The sequence below is a fragment of the Melospiza melodia genome, chromosome 22 (assembly GCF_035770615.1).
Source record: "Melospiza melodia melodia isolate bMelMel2 chromosome 22, bMelMel2.pri, whole genome shotgun sequence".
Taxonomy (NCBI): domain Eukaryota; kingdom Metazoa; phylum Chordata; class Aves; order Passeriformes; family Passerellidae; genus Melospiza; species Melospiza melodia.
This window is the reverse complement of record NC_086215.1, coordinates 7,640,609-7,659,535: the sequence shown is the minus strand read 5'-3', so window position 1 is coordinate 7,659,535 and position 18,927 is coordinate 7,640,609. Positions and strand designations below refer to the sequence as shown.

Sequence of the window (18,927 nt, the reverse complement as noted above, 5' to 3'; positions counted from 1 at the left end):
CGCCATCAGCGCTGCCGTCCATTAACACACCGGCACCGCTGCTGTGGGCAGCCCCGCTGACACCGGGCCGGGGGCTGCGGAGCTCCGGGGGGCTCTGTGCCCCAGCTCGGGCGGTGGGGGCTGTAGGGCCATGTGCCTGTGCTGACATGACAGACGGGCTGTGCCTGATGCTACGTCCCGAGCGGAGCGGCCGGCCGGGACCCCGGTGTCCGTGCGGAGGGGTCCGGCTGGCCACGGGGGCGGGGGCCTGGCTGCCCCTCGCAAAGATGGCGCGGCCCCCTCCCTCATGCGACGTGGCGCGCGCTGCCAGCTTCAACGATGGCGGCGGCGGCGTCAGGGGGGAGCCGGGACGGCCCCGCCCCCTGGGCTGGGCGGCGCGCGCGGTGCGCGGGGGCGGTGGCGCGCACGCGGCGGGGATGGTGGCGCGGGGGCTGCGCGCGCTGCGCGGGGTGCTGCGGGCCGGGCGGCGCCGCTTCAGCACGCGCCCCGCGCGCGCCCCCGCCACCGACTACCAGGTACCGCGCGGGACCGCGCGCCGGGCGGGCACGGGGCCGCGCCAGCGCTGGGGCAGCGGGGCCGCGCGGGGCGGCGACAACGCACCCCGTCCCCTCGTCCCCTCCTGACCCCTTCCGCCGCCCCCCGCGGCCCCCCGCCTCACAGGCTGCTGCTCGCCACGGGTCCCCGCTTTCTGCTCCGGTCATCCCGCAAAGCGCCGAGCCCCGTGGCAGCGGCGGGCTCGCCCGGCCTGCAGCGGTGATCGCGGCGTGTCCCGGCCGCACGCGGCTGCGCCGGATGCCGTGGGGATGGCGGCGGTGCCCGGCGGGGAGCGGTCCCGCTCGGCAGAGCTCAGCGCTCCCGGTGTCAGTGCCGCTGCCTGTCCGCTGTCTGGGTGCAGTGTCCCCGCACTGGGGACACGGGTTGGTTTGGTGTCCCAACTGCTGGGTCCCCCCTGCAGCTCACGTCCCCTCGGCGCGGCTTTGGGGGGCTCGGTGACAATGGTACCCTCTCAGGTGTGCCGTGCCGTGCCGTGCCGTGCAGGGCCAGCGTTGCTGCTTCATTAGCGCCGCTCATTAAACCCCAGCCCTGGAGCGCTGCCCGCTCCGGCCGGCGGCGACCTTGTCCCCGTGGGCAGCGCTGGGTGCCGGCCTGGCCCGTGCCGTGTCCCAGCGCGGGGCCAAGGGGCGCCTGGCGAGGGGCGGGTAACCCCTGCCCATAAGTAGCTCGGCCCCGTGACGGGATCGGGGGATCACATCCCGCGGCGCCATGGCAGAGATGCTGCCCGCCTGGGTGACCAATGGCACCGCCGAGGGGACTGAGCCCGAAGGGGTGGGTCAGGGGGCAGCGGGCTCTGCGCAGAGCGGCCGCAGGGCTGCTGTGTTGGGCACTATCCCGACTGCCCTGGGCGTCTTTCCAGGATGCAATCCGGATGCTCAACACCCTGCAGACCAATGCCAGCTACCTGGAGCAGGTGAAGCGGGAGCGTGGTGACCCCCAGGCCCAGCTGGAAGCCATGCAGGGCTTCTTGGAGAGGAGCGGGCTGAAGGTGAAGGGCTGATCCCCATCCTGTTCCCCCTGTCCTGGTGGCAGTGCCGCCATGCTTGTCTGCCATGGGGGTCTCACAGGGTGGTTGAACTCTTACAGGTCGAGGACCTGGATCGATTGAACATCATCCACGTCACGGGGACGAAGGGCAAGGTGAGGCGGGCGGTGCTGTGGGGGGCTCAGGGCACTGCTGCTGTCTGTGGCTCTGTTTGCCCTGCTCTGGGACAGGGCTTTAACACAGCTCTCTCCTCAGGGCTCAGCGTGCGCCTTCACTGAATGCATCCTCCGCAACTACGGGCTGAAGACAGGCTTTTACAGGTGGGCAGGGGGTCAGGAGGGTTTTGAAGGGCCAGTGGGGCTGTGCCTGACTCTGCCCCCTGCTCTGTACCCCCAGCTCCCCTCACCTGGTGCAGGTGCGCGAGCGGATCCGCATCAATGGGCAGCCCATCAGCAAGGACCTCTTCAACAAGTACTTCTGGCTGGTCTACAACCGCCTGGAGGAGACCAAGGTGGGGCAGCAGGGGCTGTGGGGGTGCTCCCTCCCTTGGGTCCCCCACTCCCCTGCTCACCCTGCTCTGCCTGGCAGGACCCAGCACACGCCAGCATGCCGGCCTATTTCCGCTTCCTCACCATCATGGCCTTCCACGTCTTCCTGGAGGAGAAGGTCAGTGGTGGTGGCCTCCAGCTTGTGACAGAAATGTCAGGTTGGTGGGAACTTCAGGGAGGGGGGATTTGGGTCAGAATTTGTGTGGACCAGGCTGTCATGGCTGTAAATGGGTGCCAGGTAGATGATGCCCCCACACACAGGGATGTGCTCAGGTGTGGGTTTGGAAGGGCTGGTGGCAGGGACTTGTCTCCACCCACATCCCTGAAGCCATGGGGGCATTTCCTGCTGATGGCTCTGATGGCTCTGATGTCCCCGTGTCCCCAGGTGGACCTGGCAGTGGTGGAAGTTGGCATTGGCGGCACCTATGACTGCACCAACATCATCAGGTAGGAGCTGGCAGGGCCGAGCCTGTCCCCAGGGCTGCCAGGGCCTGATGTCCCCACAGTGCAGGGGGGAACAGCAGGGACACTGCCATGCTGCATTCCCAGGACACCAGTGGTGTGTGGGGTCTCCTCCCTGGGCATCGACCACACCAGCATCCTGGGGGACACCATTGAGAAGATCGCCTGGCAGAAGGGGGGCATTTTTAAGGTAGGGAGATCTGGTCTTCTGTCTCCTCTTGTGTTTTGGGGGTGTGTTCCCCCACATCCCTGAGCACCCCCACATCCCTGAGCACCCCCACATCCCTGAGCACCCCCATATCCCTGAGCACTCCCATGTCCTCCCCAGCCCGGTGTCCCAGCATTCACCGTGGCGCAGCCGGAGCGGCCGCTGGAGGTGCTGAGGGAGCGAGCCCAGGAGCGCAAGGTGAGCTGCTGCTGGGGTGTGGATTGGGGGGTGCCCCATCCCATGGTGGGGGGCTCAGCCTGCTCTCCCCTCTTCAGTGTCCCCTGTACCTCTGCCCGGAGCTGGATGACTTTGAGGAGGGCTGCCAGGCGCTGGAGCTGGGGCTGGCGGGTGCCCACCAGCGCTCCAACGCCGCCCTGGCCCTACAGCTGGCACAGACGTGGCTGCAGCGCCGCGGCTGCCAGGGTAAGGCACGGGGATGGGGATGGGGATGGGGATGGGGCCAGACCCCACCAGGGCTCCTCAGGGCTCACTGGGATGCCTGTCCTGCCTAGGTCTGGGGGAGCTGAAGGAGGTGCCACCAAGCACAGAGCTGCTGGGGGGGCCAGTGCCACTGGCTCCTGCCTTCAGACTGACCGATGCCATGATCCAAGGTGCAGTATGGCCATGCCAGGACCCCCCCCCTCACTGTGTCACAGGGCATAGCGGGGCCATGCTGGAGCCCATGCTGGAGGGCACAGCCCCACACTGGACCCCCACAGTGCTGGGGGTGGCATGGGGGTCCCAGCCATGCCCTGTGCTCCCCCAGGCCTGCGGGACACAGAGTGGCTGGGCCGGACCCAGGTGCTGTCCCACGGCCCCGTGACCTGGTACCTGGATGGAGCTCACACCACCAGCAGCATCCAGGCCTGCGTGCGCTGGTTCCGCCAGGCCGCCCTCAGCCAGGACAAGCCCCATGAGTAAGGAGGGGGTGCAGAGGGGGGCACACCTTGCAGGGGGGTGGTGGTGCTGCTGCTGCAGTCCCCTGGGGGCACGGGCCACCTGCCCTTTCTCCCTGCAGTGGTTCTGAGGTGCGTGTGCTGCTCTTCAATGCCACAGGTGACCGGGACACGGCGGCGCTGCTCAAGCTGCTGGTGGTGAGGTTTTAGGGGGCACCGGGGGGGTCACTGTGCCCGGGTGCCTGGCTTCTCTGCCGGTTCGGGGACCTGCTTTTTGCTGTGGGTGCAGGGAGCCACGAGGTGGAGCTGGCACCCTGTCTGTCTGTCTGTCCAGCCATCCTGCTGTCCCGAGGTGTATCCCACCTCAACCTGCAGGGGTCTTACAGTGCTGGGTGTGGGGAGGGACTTGGATCATCCCCTGTAACCCCACTGGTGTGGGACTGCCCCATTGGAAATCCCGTGGGTGGGTCCTGAGGGCTCCCACAGTGCTGATCCCTGCTGTCTCTGCAGCCCTGTCACTTTGACTATGCTGTCTTCTGCCCCAACTTCACAGAGGTGTCGGTGGCCAACAACGCAGGTGCGTGCTGAGGAGACAGGATCTCCCCCATCTTCCCCTTCTGCTCCCTCCCATCTCCCCCTGCAATCCCTGACTGTTCTCTCCATCCCTCCCAGACCAGCAGAACTTCAACGTGACGCTGGAGAACGCGCTGACGCGCTGCCTGGAGAACCAGCGGACGTGGACGAGGCTCCTGGAGGAGAAAGCGGGGCAGGACCCCTGGCTGCCCTCCCCGCTGCGGGTCGGGGGGCTGCTGCAGCCGGCCCCCGCCCGGGGCTCCCTGCTGCTGGTGCCCCCGGCGCCACGACCCCTCAACTCGCCGGCGCTGGTGTTCCCGTGCCTGGCGCAGGCGCTGCGGTGGGTGGCGCAGGGCCGGGACCCCCAGCTGGCCGCCCCCACGGCCTCGGGGGCTCACCCGCACCCCGCGGCCAGCAGCGGGGCCGTGCTGCTGCGGGAGGCGGCGGCCGTGCGCGTCCTGGTCACCGGCAGCCTGCACCTGGTGGGGGGAGCGCTGCGGCTGCTGGAGCCCGCCCTGTCGCAGTGACGGGCGCCTCTGGTTACATGAAGCACCAGTGCAGCCCCCGGTGATGCTCAGAGGCGTCTGGAGGGGGATGTGGGGCTCCCCCACCCCATCCTGGCTTGGCTGTTTTCACCCCAGTGCCTTCTGCCCGTGCCCTTCCCGGGACGCTGTCCGTGGGGGGATGCTCCTGGTCTCCATCCCCGCCCTAGTCAGACTGACTGGGGGGACCCCCAGGCTTTGGGGGGCTGCCCCAGGCTGTCATGAGCTCCAGTGCCTGGTAGGTGGGAGCCTCACGCTCAAGTGGCAAGGCTCAGCGTCAGGGCACAATTAATTTAATATAGGGAAGGTTTTTATTATTATTGATAAGAGTTTGTAACTTGGACGGGGAGCTGGGGGGAGTGGTGGGTTCTGCCCATCGTCCTGTGGGAGGGCAGCAGCGTTGCACCATCCTCCACAAATAAACCTCTTGCTGCTCCCACTGGTGCCTGCTGCCTTCCTGGGGGGAGGCAGGAGGGGCACGGGGGTCACCCCAAGTGCTGGGGCATGTCCAGGGGGCACCCACTTCTCCTTCCCCCCCCATTTGATGGGGAGCCTCGTGGGAGCTTTTGGCAATAGCTGCTCTTTCTGCCTCCCCACTGCAGCGGGGGAGCCCAGGGGGGTTGCAGGGTGCCCCCCCCCGGGTGTGGGCTGCCCTCAGGGGGCCAAAGCATTCACTGAATGAGTAATGGAGGCCCCCTCTGGGCTCAGCCTGAGATTTGGGGCGAAAAATCAGCTTAATGGCACCGGGCTGGCTCCCCAAGTCCGTTGGCCGGGGGCTGTGCGGGCTCGGGGGGGCCCGGGGGCGTCAGGCCATGCTGCTGGTGGAGCAGGGGGTGCTCTGGGTGCTGCCAATGCTGTGGTTGGTGCTGCTGCTCTCCGAGGCTGGCGCCGTGCTGGAAACCGGCTGCAGTTTGGAGATGGGACCTGGCTCACACCGCCCGCCACGGGAACACCAAGGGGAAACCACACTCAGGGCCAACAGCGGTGGCCTTGGCTGAGCCCCAGGGACCCTCCAGCCCTCGTGGGTCACTCCCCAGCTGAGCCCTGAGCCCCTGGGATGGAGATGAGCATGAGACACCAGGCAGGAGGGAGGGCAGATGGCAGAGGGGACCCTGAGGAGCTGTAGGCACACGGAGCAGGGTTATTCCCCTCTAGCACTGTACACACGAGGGCAATGGAGCAGCCTGGTCTCTGACTCAGCTAGGGGACTTTGGCCAGGAGGAAAAAATGGGCAACCCAGCAAGGGACACGCAGGGGGCCCCCCCATCCCACCACGGGGGTCCCCAGGGTGCTGGATACTCACGGGTGTGCGAGTAGATGTACCAGAGCACGGCAGTGAGGAGCGCCCCGATGAGGAAGGCGCCGAAGGTGATGCCCAGGACAGCGCCCAGCCCCAGCCCACGGTCTGTGGGAGGACGAGGCTGTCAGCACTGGCAGAGTCCCTCTCCCCCTCCATTCCCATCCTGACCACCTCCCTGCCCTGAACTCACAGTTGAGCGGCCGCCAGGCATCCTTCACTCTCACCTCCAGCACCTTCTCGAAGATGGTGTCATTCTGTGGAGTGGAGGTTGGGGTGAGAGGGGGGAGATGTGCACCCCCAGGCTCTGCAGGCCAGGGAATGCTGCTCCATCATGCATGTGCTCCATCACCCAAACAGCGTGGGACAAACCCATCAGGCTGCAATGGGGACCAGCCTGGTGGCATCCCATGGTGGCGAGGGGGTCGCACTGACCTGCAGGCCGGCCTTGCACCGCAGGGACGCGGAGAAGGGGATGTGGCCGCCCTCGGGAACGCTGTAGGTGAAGCGGAAGCGCCAGACCTTCCTGCCGTGGCTGCTGGGGGGCCCGTCCAGCACAGCCACCCCCGCTCCCCGCGCCTGCCCGCCCTGCACCAGCAGCACCGGCTCCCGCTCCGAGGCCACCAGCCAGCACTCCTTCAGCTGCAGGTCGGCCGGGTGATCCATCCACCGCATGGACGCCTGCAGGGGTGGGAACGGGGCACATTGTCAGGGTCGGTGCCCCAGGCAGGGCTGAGTGCCCCAGCAGGGCTCTGGATGGTGGCAGTACCTGCACAAAGGCCTCCTTGTTGATCTCCAGCTCCGTCTGCGGCGCCTTGAAGTCGGCGGTGGGGAAAAGGCGCAGGAAGAGCTCCCGTGGGATCTCGCACTGGAAACCCACCTGCAAGAGGGGAGCGGCACTCAGGGGGCAGCCAGCACCTGTGAGAACACAGGGCATTCCTCTGGCTGCCCTGGATGGCTCCAGACCCATGCAGGGGGCTCAGAGACTTTGGCACAAAGACACCTGTGCCTTCGGTTTTAACCCATGGAAACAATCACCAACTTTGTTTGAGGAGTTACGAGCCACACGAGTTTGAGTAGAATGATAGTTAACTTGTCACAGGGTGAAAAAGTAGAATTTTGGGGGTTTTAGAATGGGGATTCAAGAGGCAAGATGGAAGAATCTGGGTGTGTGCTGTCTTTCTTCTTCTTGTTGGCCTCCATCTTCTGCTGTGGTGGTGGCACTTTTGGATTGGTTTAGAGTAGAGACAGACTGTCTAACATAGGTGATAGGTATTGGAAAATTATTGTAAATAAAGCACACGTAGTTTCTAGTATAAAACCCTAACACCACCCCAAGGGCAGGGACTGTGTCTGGACAGATCTCAGCAGGTCAGAGAAAGAATGTGATAGATAAGAGAAAATAAACCTTGAAAACCAGAACTGAGGAATCTCAACTTCTTTGGTCTCGGGGCTGGTAAAAAAGACTTTAACAACTCGGGAGCCATTCCAGCAGCACAAAACCCGAGAAGCACCCAGCTGGCAGTGCCATCTGCACCTTCTCCCACCCCTGGACATGCTGGGAAAGCCGGGCCTTACCCGCACGCTCCGGAGCACGGCGTCCTTGGCCAGGCTGAGGATGAGCTGTGAGAAGGGAGAGGGCTGGGTCAGTCAGGTGGTACCCAGGGATGGGATAATGGGATGGGATAATGGGATGGGATAATGGGATGGGATAATGGGATGGGATAATGGGATGGTCCCACCCACACACTCCCCCTCCATCTCAGCCCCGCTGCACTATGATGTTTCCAGCCATGCAAAGCAAGGAGGTCCTGGTGGAGACGCCCCTGCCCCTTCATGGGCCATCAGTGGGGCTGGAGGCAACACCCCCAGCTGGCCCCCCTCTCACCTCATTGTTGGCATAGCCCCTGCCCTCCAGCGAGGTGCCACAGTGGCTGAGGGGGCTCTTCAGCATGAAGTGGGTGGCATTTTTCTCTGCCTGGCAGCGGATGTCCCTCAGGGTGATGTTCACCACGTCCTTGATGGGCTGGGAGGGAAGCACTCTGTGGTCACGCACTGACAGGGGACAGCCCTGTGCCAGCCACCCCAAGCACCCAGAGGAAAATGAAACTTCTGAGTGATTTTGGAGGACATTGGCACCCCTCTCCACCCCCTCACCTCCAGGTAGGACCTGATGATGACAATCTCCATGGTTTCATCTGTGCACTTCCAGGGCTTGAGCGTGCGCAGCACCTGGTGGGGCAGGTCTGGGGGCTGTGTGATGACCATGGGGGTGGTGCTCACGGGCGTCTCGACCGTCCCTGCAGGACAGGGACATGGGGAGGCTGAGTGGGAGTGCTGGAACCCCCATCCCACCCAGCCCTGGGCTGCTGGGGCCTCACCGTGCTCGTGAATCTGCAGGCTGATGTGGGTGCTGGCAGGGATGGCAGAGTAGGAGGCAATGACACTGTAGTTCTTCTCAAAGGCCTCAGCAATGAGGCCCTGCTCTGTGTCAGGCAGGGGGTTCCCAGGGATCAGCATGGAGAAAAGGGGCATCTTGTAACTCCCAGAGACCTGCAGTGAGGGGGAAAGGGGGGAACACAGAGGGGCTGAGTGGAGACAGGCACAGCTGGGGGTGCACAAGGCAGGGTCCATCCCATAATTAGGGCTTGCAGCAAGGGGGCTGCACCTTGCCCATGTCTAATGTCTGCAGGAGCCCTCCTGCCACCTTTCCATGGCACCAGCATCTCCTGGGCACCTGGCAGAGCCCTCGGTGGGGGTGGTGGGGAACACAAGCTCCTCTCAGCCTACCAGCAACTGGATGTTGCACTCTGCGGAGAGGAACCAGGTGAAGTTGGCCTTGCTCTGCAGGATGAGGATCTGGTTGCCAGCAGAGTTCGGAGAACAGCTCAGAGACAGGTTCACCCTTGTGATGGAGGAGCTGCAAAAGCACAAGACCCCCATTCTCAGCATTCCATACCAACCCATCCCACATCCACCTCAGGATGTGGGGCTCTGCCTGGGGGAAGCCCAGCACCTTCCCAAGCATCTTCAGGCAAATCCCCCCGCCTGTCCCACTGCTGGCACTGTGGTACCTGGGCTCTGACTGCAGATGGATGATGTGGGCAGCCCTGGTGCTCTGGGCATCACTGCGGGAGCAGCTCTTCACCCCGTGGAAGAAGACCTCAGCCTCAAGGTGAGGAATGGCGTTGAAGTTCTCCTGGGGAATGCACTCTGGGGGGCTGTGGGCATCTGTGTGGATCAACACTGGGCTCAGTGTGGGGAGATGCCCAGGGCCAGGGCCATCAGTCCCCGTGGCACCTCCCAGGGAAGGTGCCCCAGGAGGTTCTCACCCCTGTGGAACAGGGAGACCATTCCTGCCCATCCAGCCCCCCAGTGCTATTCCCCAGCCCCACACACCTTCCCCCAGGTGCAGCTGGAGCCTGCGGGGGTCCTGAAGCTCACTGTAGGACGTGATGCCCCCATAGGCAGCCAGAGCCCAGGCCAGCAGCTGCTCCTCGCTGGAGACGACGAGTGGCTCAAGGTTTGGTGCTCTGATGGTGCTCTCTGGGATGAGGTGGGCGTCCTGTGAGGCAAGTGACAGCCTGAGGCGGGGTGAGGAGCAAGGTGCATCCCTCCCTTACACAGGCTGGCATGGGGAAAGCAAGGAAAACCTTAAACCTTTCCCCTCCGTGAACCTAAACCAGGTGAGTGTGCTGGAGCCCGGGCTGGGGGCCACCCTGGATGAGTGGGGGTTCTTGGGGCCGTGAGCTGGGAGCAGCGAGAGTGGCTGGAGGCACAGGGAGGGCTCAGCCCACTTTATTATTAGCCACAAACAAAGCAGGAGGTTTATTTTGCTAACAAAGCGCCCGACCCCGGCTCAGCTCGCTGGAGCCAAACCCCATCCCTGACCTTCCTCCCGCCGGCCGGAGGAAATGGGAGCTTTTTCCAGCCCTGTGCGTCATTCCCTGCCCGGCCAGCGCGGCCCTCAGCGAGCCAGCAATGCCGGGAGCGTCCCCTCCTCCCTGGGGCACCACGGATGGTGATCAGAGGGACCACCAGCGACCCCTTAAATATCCCCATGGGGGGCCCGGGCCCTGCTGCCCCCCTGGGTTGTTCCTTTTGTGGGGCTGCGGCACTCACGGTGCGGAGGATCAGGTTGGAGCACGGGGAGGTGATGCTGGCAGGGCAGCGGCTGCAGAGGAGGATCAGCACTGCTGGGCGGCTGCAGGCACCGGCTCCCGGGGTCACTGTCACCGTCAGAGGGACAGGAGAGGCCTGGGGGGGAAGAGGAGAGCGTCACCGCTGCGGCCACCAAGCCCCAGCTGCTGTCACCTCCCTGGCTGTCCCTGGAGCCAGAGGGAGCAGGGAGAGCCCTGAGAGGAGCCATGGCTGGGTTTAGGGGCAGGGATACCGTGTGCACCTACACCAGCAGGGCAAACACACCCTGGCTCCCCCAAGCAAGGGACCAACGGGATGCCCACCTGGAAGATGGCGTTATCCCCACACCGGTGTCCAGGACACCCCACATAGTGAGATCTAGGCACCCCCTTCTTAGGGACCAGGGCATCCTTGAACTAGAGACTAAGCAATCTCTGCACTGGGTGTGAGAATCACCCCACTGTGGGCTGGGGTATCCCCACACTGAGGACTGGAGCATCCCCACCCCGAGCACCAGAGCATCCTCACTGTAGGTACTGGGCTGTCTCCCACTGAAGGCAGGAGAATCCCCACCCAGGGCCCTGGGGCATCCCCCGGGCAGGTTTCCCAGCCCCATGCCAGCGCTGTGCAGCCGCTGCAGGCTCAGGTGTGTCCGTGCTGCAGTGCGGGGGTGCCTGGGCACAGGGGTGGCACACAGCACTCCTCGTGGCCAGCACTGCCTGCTGGCCTATAGCCGGAAATCCGCATGGGGAAGTCAAAACTCCAGGCGCTAAGTTTGGCAACTGCTGCCTGGAAAACGGCTCGCAAAGCTCCGAGCAGAGGGAGAGGAGAGAGGAGAGGGAAAACCAGCCGGGGACGGGGCGGGACGGGGGGAGGCTGCTGCACAGGGCTAGCGGGATGATGCCGTGGGCATCCCGGCCTCCTGGCCATGGCCCCGTGGTCAGCGTGGGTGGCCAGGGACCCCGGGTGGCCCCGAGTGTCGGGGAGGAGCTGGCGGCTGTTTTTCCTGCCGCGTGTTTTGTGGCGCTCCATTGTTTGGCTGCGCGAGTGGCGGGAGCCTCGGCGCTCCCCGCCGCCGCCTTTCGGGTTATTTTTTTTTCTTTTTCTTCTCCTTTTTTTTTTTTTTTTTTTTTTTTTTTTTTTTTTTTTCATCGTGGGGATCTGCTTATAGAAAGCTGCTTCCAGTAATTCTTCTATAAGTGGAGCCGCGTCCCTGCCCAGCTTCCCCCGTGCGCCGCGGGGCTCAGCGCCGCAGCCGTGACATCAGTGCGTGTCCCCTGCCGCCGCTGGTGACAGCCCGGGGGCACCCCCGGCCCTGGCGCTCCTCCAGGCTGCCGAGGGCAGGTTACACCGGGCTGGGCCACAGGGTCCTTGCGGAACCGACCCTCCCCAGCGCCTCGTGGTCTGGCTCCCCCTCCGCTCCAAAAGCAGAACTGGGAGAGCTGGGAGGTGGCAGCGAGGGGGGAGTGTGGCGCCAGGGCTGGGCCAAAATCGGGTGCTGGGCCCCAGCCAGCGTGAGGGAAGCCTGTCTGTCCTGCAGAGCTGCCATGCAAACCCGTGAGCTGGTGCAAACCCACCCAGCAGTGCCAGCCGGTGCCAGCGCCGGCCCTGGCACCGCCCTTGCCCCAAAGCACCCTCAGTGTGGTTATCACCCCAGCTTTGGCTGACAGGCTTCTGCTTGCTTGAACACCTTAAAATTATGTGCCTCCTTCATCCCTCCGCTCTTTCCTCCATCCCTCCCTTCATTCCTCTTTTCATGTTCTCCTCCATCTCTTCCTCCATTCTATCTTCCGTCCCTCCCTGCCTTCCACTTTCCATCCATCCATCCATCCATCCATCCATCCATCCATCCATCCATCCATCCATCCATCCATCCATCCATCCATCCATCCATCCATCCATCCCTCCCTCTCTCTGCCCAGCTCCTGAGCCAGAGCCAGAGCCAGGCCACCTTCCCAGGGAAATGGAGGGTCCTCAGGTGTTCAGCACAGCAATATCTGCCTTGGCAGCATGGGCTATTAGAGAATTTGCCTCTAAAGTCTTTAAATTCCCATCAGGGGCAGAGATGCCCAAGGCTGTGCTTGGAGGAGAAGCTGGGACAAGGTGCCATGGAGGAATTTAATCCACTGCTCCTTAATTAGAGGGAGGTTTTCACAGCTGGGACACCCTGTGCTGAGGGTGGTGACAGGATGGCAGTGCTGTGGTGACAGTGTGAAGCACAGTGTAAGAAATTCTGCGGGGATGCTCTGGGACCCCTCTTGCTCACCTTGGACCACTTGACGCTGAGCACATGGACCTCATGGTCGGCGCCCACGGAGCTGTTGCTGACACAGCCCCGGGGCACCGTGCTGGTGGCATAGGAGAGGGTGACGGGTGGCTCTGCTGTCACGGGCTGCAGGTCACAGCCCTCGGCTCTCCCGGGATCTGGGTGGAAAACAAGAGAGCGTCAGTCCCGGCCGCACGGATGCGGGGTGACACAGCGCGGGGGGACACGGTGCAGGAGGGGCTGAATCCCCGCCAGCACCGGCACTGCCCCCTCACCCTCAGCCCCAGCCCGGCGTCAGCACAGCCCCCCCGGGACCATCGGCTACGTGTCCGCCCCCGCCAGCCCCTCCGCAGCCCCGCTAATGGCCCTGGGATCCGGGCTGGAAAAATGCGCTGTCCCCGCTCGGCACCGCCCGTGCCAGAACTCGCACCCAGCCGCCCCCAGGGCCGGGCGGCGGCGGAAGCCCCCCCGCATTCCCCGGGCGCAGGAAAGGGGGGAGCGCAGGTACGGCGATGGCTGTGGAGCTCATCCATCCTCCCGGCGTGAGCTCGGCCCCAGCACACAGCCCCCGGCGGCGGGCGGCGAGCGGGGCCGGCCGGCGGCTGCCAAGGGAAATCCTGAGCGCAAACAGCCATTTGAAGGCCTGATCCTGTAAATCCCCACGTGCCTCGACAGTTTCCTCTCTGCCTCAGGCAGCCCTGCTGCTGTGGCCGGGCTGTCCTTAACTTGGCCCCGAGGAGCGGTCTGCAGCCATGGGGGCTCTGCTCCAGGGGGCTGGGAAGGACAGACCCCCACGGTCACAGCTGGGCTTTCTATGGGGACACAGTGCCCGGGATGCTGTGTTTCCTTTGGAGATATCCACTGAGTTGAATCCCTTCCCACTCCAACATTTCCCATCCCTGGTGGCTCCAGCCAATGCACCAAGAGGTGACTGGACCAAACTCATCAGCCACCCCTGTCAGGAGTGGGGCTAGAGGGTTATGTCAATTATGTCACAGACATCTTTTATGAAAAATCCTTTCCTTAAGATTTTTCCTCCTGAGAAGCTGAGAAGCCTCAGGAACAACATGTAAACAATGATTATCTGCTGCTGGGGAACGCAACAGGTAAATCTTTGATTGGCCCATGTTAGTTGTTTTTAATTAATGGGCAATCACAGTCAGCTGGCTCAGACTCTGTCCGAGCTACAAGCCTTTGTTATCATTCCTTCTTTTTCTATTCTTAGCCAGCCTTCTGATTAAATCATTTCTTCTATTCTTTTAGTATAGTTTTAATTTATTCTATATCATAAAATAATAAATCAAGCCTTCTGAAACATGGAGTCGGATCCTCGTCTCTTCCCCCATCCTCAGACCCCTGTGAGCACAGTCACAGTGTGATGCTCCAGCTCACTGAGTTTTTGGGATGCAGCAACAGGCATCAACAATTCCGTCCCATCACGGTGTCCCTGACCCGCGTCTCCCCGCTGGGGCACAGCCCGGTGGCGGCGGCGGGGTCACGGCACAGACCCCCGGTGACGCCGCCGTGGCCTCGCCAATTGTCCGGTGCTTCCTCCCCCCCGCGCGGCCGCAGCATCGGGAGGAAGATAAACAGCGGCTTATCTGGGCGCCGCAGGCCGCGTCCCTCTTCCCTTCCACTCCTGCCCCGACGGCACCGGGCACGGGCAGGGCACGGGCAGGGCACGGGCAGCCGTGGCTCCCGGGGCAGCACCGTCCCGCCGGGAGCGCAGGCAGGGCCGGCGGCCGCGGCCGGGATCGCCCCCGGCAGGGCAGGGATGCCAGCCGAGGGGATGGTGCCAGGCGGGCACTGTCTGTCTGTCCCTGGGGAAGGCTCCAGCATTATGTCAGGATCAGATAAGGGGGCTCAGCTGGGCCGCCGGGGCGATCAGATAAGGGCGCTGTTATTTTTGTACTCCAGGAAAGGGAAAAAAAAATTAAAAGGAAGAAAGAAAGAAAATCCACTTTATGTTTTTCCAACCCGCATTCTCCCTTGCTTTGGTGCTGCTGAGATCAAGGAGCAGGGGTGGTCCCACTGTGGCTCCCCCGTGGGTCAGGGGCTGGGGGGCAAATTCCTGGGGTTTGGGAGCAGAGAGCAAAGCTGGGGTGTGGGGTGCAGGGCAAGGGTGGCTCTGGCAGCGCAGGATGCCCATGGGATGGGCAGCACCATTTTGGCATCCTTGCATCTGGCAGTGTTGCCTTGGTACTTGTGTAATGATCCAGGACAGGAATGGGGATGGATCCTGCACTGAGAGGGGATTGGCATCCTCTGAGCCACCACTGGCTCTTGGACCATGCTGAGGTGGCACTGGGGGGCAGATGATGGGGTGGATGGGTCCAGGCTTCGGGCCTGACACAAACCACATCATTCCTGCCCCTCTCTGAGTCAGACAGGTGCCAAGAAACCTCTCCCCAGAGATGGGAGGGGTGGCCCAGCACCATGCTCACCCCACGGGGAGCAGTCCTGGCCCCTGTCAAGGGGGGCACAAAGTCCCCCCACCTCTGGATTCTGGATGTGTCTGTGAGACACCCTGACACTGCATGCACCAAGAGCACCCCAGAACAACATCACTGTGCCCACCATGGACATCCCAGCCCCACAGCACTGCGCCCACCACGGACATCCCAGCCCCACAGCACTGTGCCCACGGCTATGGGACACTCAGCCCCACAGCACTGTGCCCACGGCTATGGGACACTCAGCCCCACAGCACTGTGCCCACGGCTATGGGACACTCAGCCCCATGGCACTGTGCCCACTGCTATGGGGCACTCAGCCCCACAGCACTGTGCCCACGGCTATGAGACACTCAGCCCCACAGCACTGTGTCCACTGCTATGGACACAGCCCCATGGCACTATGGGCTCCCAGCCCCAGAGGATCCTGTGAGGAAGAAGCAGCCACTGGTGAGGATGAGGTGAGTAGCACAGGTAGACAGGGTGGGGACCGTGTGTCACAGGTACCCAGGACATGGAGCATGTAGCACAGACACTCAGGATGGCACAACTACACAGGACAGTGACAATATGGCCCAGTCAGACAGGATGGGGTCCATAGAGCACAGCTGCATCCCTTAGGGGTGGTATGGTCAGAGGAGATGGTCTGTAGTATGGCAGAGTGACACAGGGACCATACAGACACGTCCAATAGGGACTGTATGGCTCCATTACAGAGCACAGGGACTGTGAGCCACAGCTACATTGGATGGAGATCATACAGCACAGATAAATAGGACAGGGACCACAGAAACACACACTCAGGGTGGGCACAGCTGTGTAGGACTCAGCCCTTACAGCACAGCCCTGTTAGGGCATGTATGGCACAGCCATATAGGGTGGAGACTGTTGGGGGTGAATATAAAGGTCATGGGCACATGGCACTGCTACGTAGGACACAGGGGACATTGCACAGCTGTGTGGGATGAGGAGCAGATGGCACAGCTGTGTGGTATAGGGACTGTACATCACAGACAGGGAGGATAAGGCCTCTGTGGCACAACAACAGAGGAGGAGGAGCATGTGGTTATAGGATGGGGACTGTACAAGAAAGTGGCAGAGGACACAAACCTTCCTGTGCATCTACATAGGACAGGGACACCGTGGCACTGCCCTAGGGCAGGGACAGTGGCACAGCTATAGGATGGGCACCCAGCCTCACAATTACACAGGAGTTACAGTACATCTACAAGGATGGAAACTGTATGGCACAACTACAGGGGACATGGCACAGCCTCACTGCACAGGGACTGTCTGGCACAGCCACCAGACAGGGCTGTGATATAAGAGAGTGGGCACCAAGCCTGGCAGCGGGGCCACCCCAGCACCACCCATGAGCAGTGAGCCCCAGGGTGACCAGGAGGGACCAACCCAGCTGGGACACTCAGTGCTGCTGGCCCCAGCCTCTCTGGGCTGCTGCTGCCTCCCCAGCTCCCTTCCCCTTGCCACAGGCAATGTCCCTGAGTCCTCCAGCTCTCTGTCCCCCAACTCCATCAGCACTGGGGTCCCTCCCTGACATCCCCTGTGGCTTTGCAGGGATCTCGGGGTGGCTCTGACTGCTCCGGAGGTGTCTAAGCCCCCAGCTCCCATTTGAGGTTTTAAGGGCTTTTCCCGTTTCTCACCCCCAGCTCCATCCCCACATTCCATATGAGGTTTTAAGGGTTTTCTCCCATTTCTCATCCCCGTCTCCTGGTCAACCCCTCCGTGCTCCGGGGTGATGGGGACCAAAGCCCCCCCAGACCCCCCGTGTGCCACCGTCTGGGTCAGGACTCAGCCGCGGCGCCTTCAACGCGTCCCACGCCCAGTGACGCAGCCGGGATTTGGGGGTCCCAGGGAGCGGCAGGGCTGTGCTGTGTTCCGGGAATCGGGCTGGGTTCGTCCCGTCCCACACGGACCCAAAACCTCCTCTCCCGGGGGTTCCCGGGGGTGACAATCTGTGCCTGTGCGGGCACCGCCGGGACCCCTTTGGCCCGATCCGGAGTCCCCGCTGTCCCATCCCGGGGGTCCCGTCCCGCTGTCCCGTTCCCGGTGTCCCGTCCCGCGGCTCTCATCCCCGGGCTGCGGCTCCCCGGTGCCCCCGTCCCCACTCACCCGGGCGGCCGAGCAGCGCCAGCAGCAGCGGCAGCAGCGGGACGGAGCGGGGGCCCATGTCCGCTGCGGCCGCTCCCGGGAGCCAGCGCCGAGTGCGGGCGGCGGCAGCGGCAGGAAACCGACTCCCTTCGGAGGAGGGTCCGCGGCGGAGGAAATGCCGCTGGCGGCGCTGGGGCCGGGCCGGCGGGGCCGGGGGGGCGGAGAGGATGGACCCCCCCTCCCCCGGAGGCGCCGTGCCTCAGTTTCCCTGCAGGCTGCGCCTCCGGAGGGGCAGGGGGAGGGCACCGGTACCCGGGCCAGGTGCCCCCAGGGCTGGCATTAATGAGTGGAGGGTTGGACACGGGGGTTCTGGTGGGGTGCACCCACACAAATTATTCCCGAGCTGCCCCACCCAGGCCGTGGGGAAGGGGCTGTCCCCGATATTCAGCCCCCCTGGCCCAGCCAGCGCCCTGGCACGGCCGCAGGGCTCAGGCTGGGGGCTGCCCCATGGATGCCCAGGCTGCTGGGCAGCTGGAAGCCCCCGAGCACTGCTGCCTGCCCGGCCTGTACCCCTGGCCGGGGCACAGCTGGGGCCGCCCTGACACCCCCACATGGCAGGGGGCTGAGGGTCAGGAGAGCCCGTAGGACAAGGGGGCAGAGGGAGGGAGTCACGGGCAAGGGGGTCACAGCTGGGCACGGCCGAAGGGGCCCCAGGGACCCCCTTGTGACTCCTGCCCCGGCCAAAGGGGCACCAGGGACCCCCTTGTGCACTCCTGCCCCATTCCCCCCCCACACCTGTGCTGGCCCAGGTGGGAACCCTCACACAGCGATCAGTGGGGCTGGGACCCTCACGCCGGGGGTGGGCGCGGGTCCCCGGGGTGGGGTCGCTCCATGGTTCAGGGGCATGGGGACAGAATGGAAACGTGCCAGGGAAGTCAGCGACGGCTGTCCCCAGCAGCCAGGATGTCCCCGGAGATGCCTGAGGCCGGGGTGAGCAGCAGCCACGTCCCACGACAGAGCACTGCCATCTCCTGGGGACCGCGGGGACGGTGCTCACCCGGGCGTGGGGACGGGGATGGGGACCGGGACCTGGCACGGGATCCTCTGGGTCCCTCGCACCCCTCTCCCCGCGGTGACACCACAGGACAACGACCAAGAGACCCTCGGTGATGGATCCTGGGATGGCGGCAGCCACACTGTGACAGAAGGAGGGTGGCCGAGGCTGCGGGGTGGCCACATGTGCAGCCCCCTGCATCCCATTTGGCCCAGCATGTTCCCCCCCTCACAGCATATGGGATGGCTTTGAGATTTCAAACCAGAGGAAAAGCATCTGTACATAACACCAAGCACTCAGGGCCGTGCTGGGGAGCAGGGCAGGGCTCCTGTCCCACTCCCTGCCCACCTGGGGAAACTGAGGCACACTCGCAGCACACCCAATTTTAGGCCGTGCTGTCCCAAACCACAGGACCGCTCTGCCCCCTTGTCCCCCCACACGAGGCAGGCCCTGGCGGGCCCCAGCCCTGGCTGGCTGTGCTGGCAGTGTCCCAGCCCGGCCGGATGGCTGCATCCTTCCTGCCCGCCTGCCTCCCCCGTGCCCCGCCTCTGCCCGCGGCCCGGAGCACGGGCCTGACGTCGGCCCGACTGGTGAGTTTGGGTTTTCGTCTTGGGGAGTTTTGTTTTTTCCCTGCTGGTTTCCTTTCTCCGCTCTGACTCCTTGGCCCCGTGGCCTTGGCTGACCCCAGCGCTGCCGCCCCTCCTGCCCTCCCAGCCCCCTGGCCCCGTGCCCAGCTCCCAGCGGCCCAAAAGTGAAGTGGTGGGGGCCCTGTGGGGGCTGCAGCTCTGCTGCCCTCACTGTGGCTGGGTAAACCCTGTCCCCAAGCTCCAACGCAGCCC

At 63.9% G+C, this 18,927-nt stretch overlaps 2 protein-coding genes across 5 annotated transcripts; one reads left to right on the top strand and one right to left on the bottom strand.

The window, feature by feature from the left end:
• The first annotated feature begins 459 nt into the window (after positions 1–459).
• Positions 460–5,208, top strand: FPGS (folylpolyglutamate synthase). Of its 2 annotated transcripts, none has more exons than XM_063174485.1 (15): positions 460–515; positions 1,415–1,543; positions 1,642–1,695; positions 1,796–1,860; positions 1,937–2,051; positions 2,129–2,206; positions 2,474–2,535; positions 2,638–2,740; positions 2,879–2,956; positions 3,034–3,181; positions 3,271–3,369; positions 3,525–3,675; positions 3,777–3,852; positions 4,165–4,231; positions 4,327–5,208. In XM_063174485.1, exons 2-15 carry the CDS (start codon positions 1,427–1,429, stop codon positions 4,752–4,754), a joined length of 1,641 nt encoding a protein of 546 aa, XP_063030555.1. In that variant the 5' UTR covers positions 460–515; positions 1,415–1,426; the 3' UTR covers positions 4,755–5,208. The 2 variants fall into 2 exon arrangements, with proteins under 2 accessions (XP_063030555.1, XP_063030554.1); XM_063174484.1 differs by lacking the exon at positions 460–515 and adding an exon at positions 1,200–1,326.
• On the bottom strand, positions 5,062–17,142 carry ENG (endoglin). 3 transcript variants are annotated; one of them, XM_063174481.1, is made up of 15 exons: positions 17,056–17,142; positions 12,473–12,630; positions 10,189–10,323; positions 9,466–9,631; positions 9,141–9,297; positions 8,857–8,986; positions 8,448–8,619; positions 8,224–8,366; positions 7,955–8,092; positions 7,645–7,689; positions 6,836–6,946; positions 6,502–6,747; positions 6,260–6,323; positions 6,073–6,174; positions 5,062–5,693 (listed from the first exon to the last, which is right to left on the bottom strand). In XM_063174481.1, exons 1-15 carry the CDS (start codon positions 17,111–17,113, stop codon positions 5,575–5,577), a joined length of 1,944 nt encoding a protein of 647 aa, XP_063030551.1. In that variant the 5' UTR covers positions 17,114–17,142; the 3' UTR covers positions 5,062–5,574. The 3 variants fall into 3 exon arrangements, with proteins under 3 accessions (XP_063030551.1, XP_063030550.1, XP_063030552.1); XM_063174480.1 differs by having other exon boundaries at positions 5,062–5,673; XM_063174482.1 differs by lacking the exon at positions 5,062–5,693 and adding an exon at positions 5,697–5,821.
• Positions 17,143–18,927: the final 1,785 nt, after the last annotated feature.

Coding starts and splice junctions, on each gene's coding strand:
- FPGS (XM_063174484.1), top strand. CDS start 1,264: ATGGCAGAGATGCTGCCCGCCTGGGTGACCAATGGCACCGCCGAGGGG. Junction 1,327..1,414: donor AGGGGACTGAGCCCGAAGGG/GTGGGTCAGGGG, acceptor GCGTCTTTCCAG/GATGCAATCCGGATGCTCAA. Junction 1,544..1,641: donor TGGAGAGGAGCGGGCTGAAG/GTGAAGGGCTGA, acceptor GAACTCTTACAG/GTCGAGGACCTGGATCGATT.
- ENG (XM_063174480.1), bottom strand. CDS start 17,113: ATGGGCCCCCGCTCCGTCCCGCTGCTGCCGCTGCTGCTGGCGCTGCTC. Junction 12,631..17,055: donor GGCGCTGCTCGGCCGCCCGG/GTGAGTGGGGAC, acceptor TTTTCCACCCAG/ATCCCGGGAGAGCCGAGGGC. Junction 7,690..7,954: donor GGGGCTATGCCAACAATGAG/GTGAGAGGGGGG, acceptor CCCTTCTCACAG/CTCATCCTCAGCCTGGCCAA.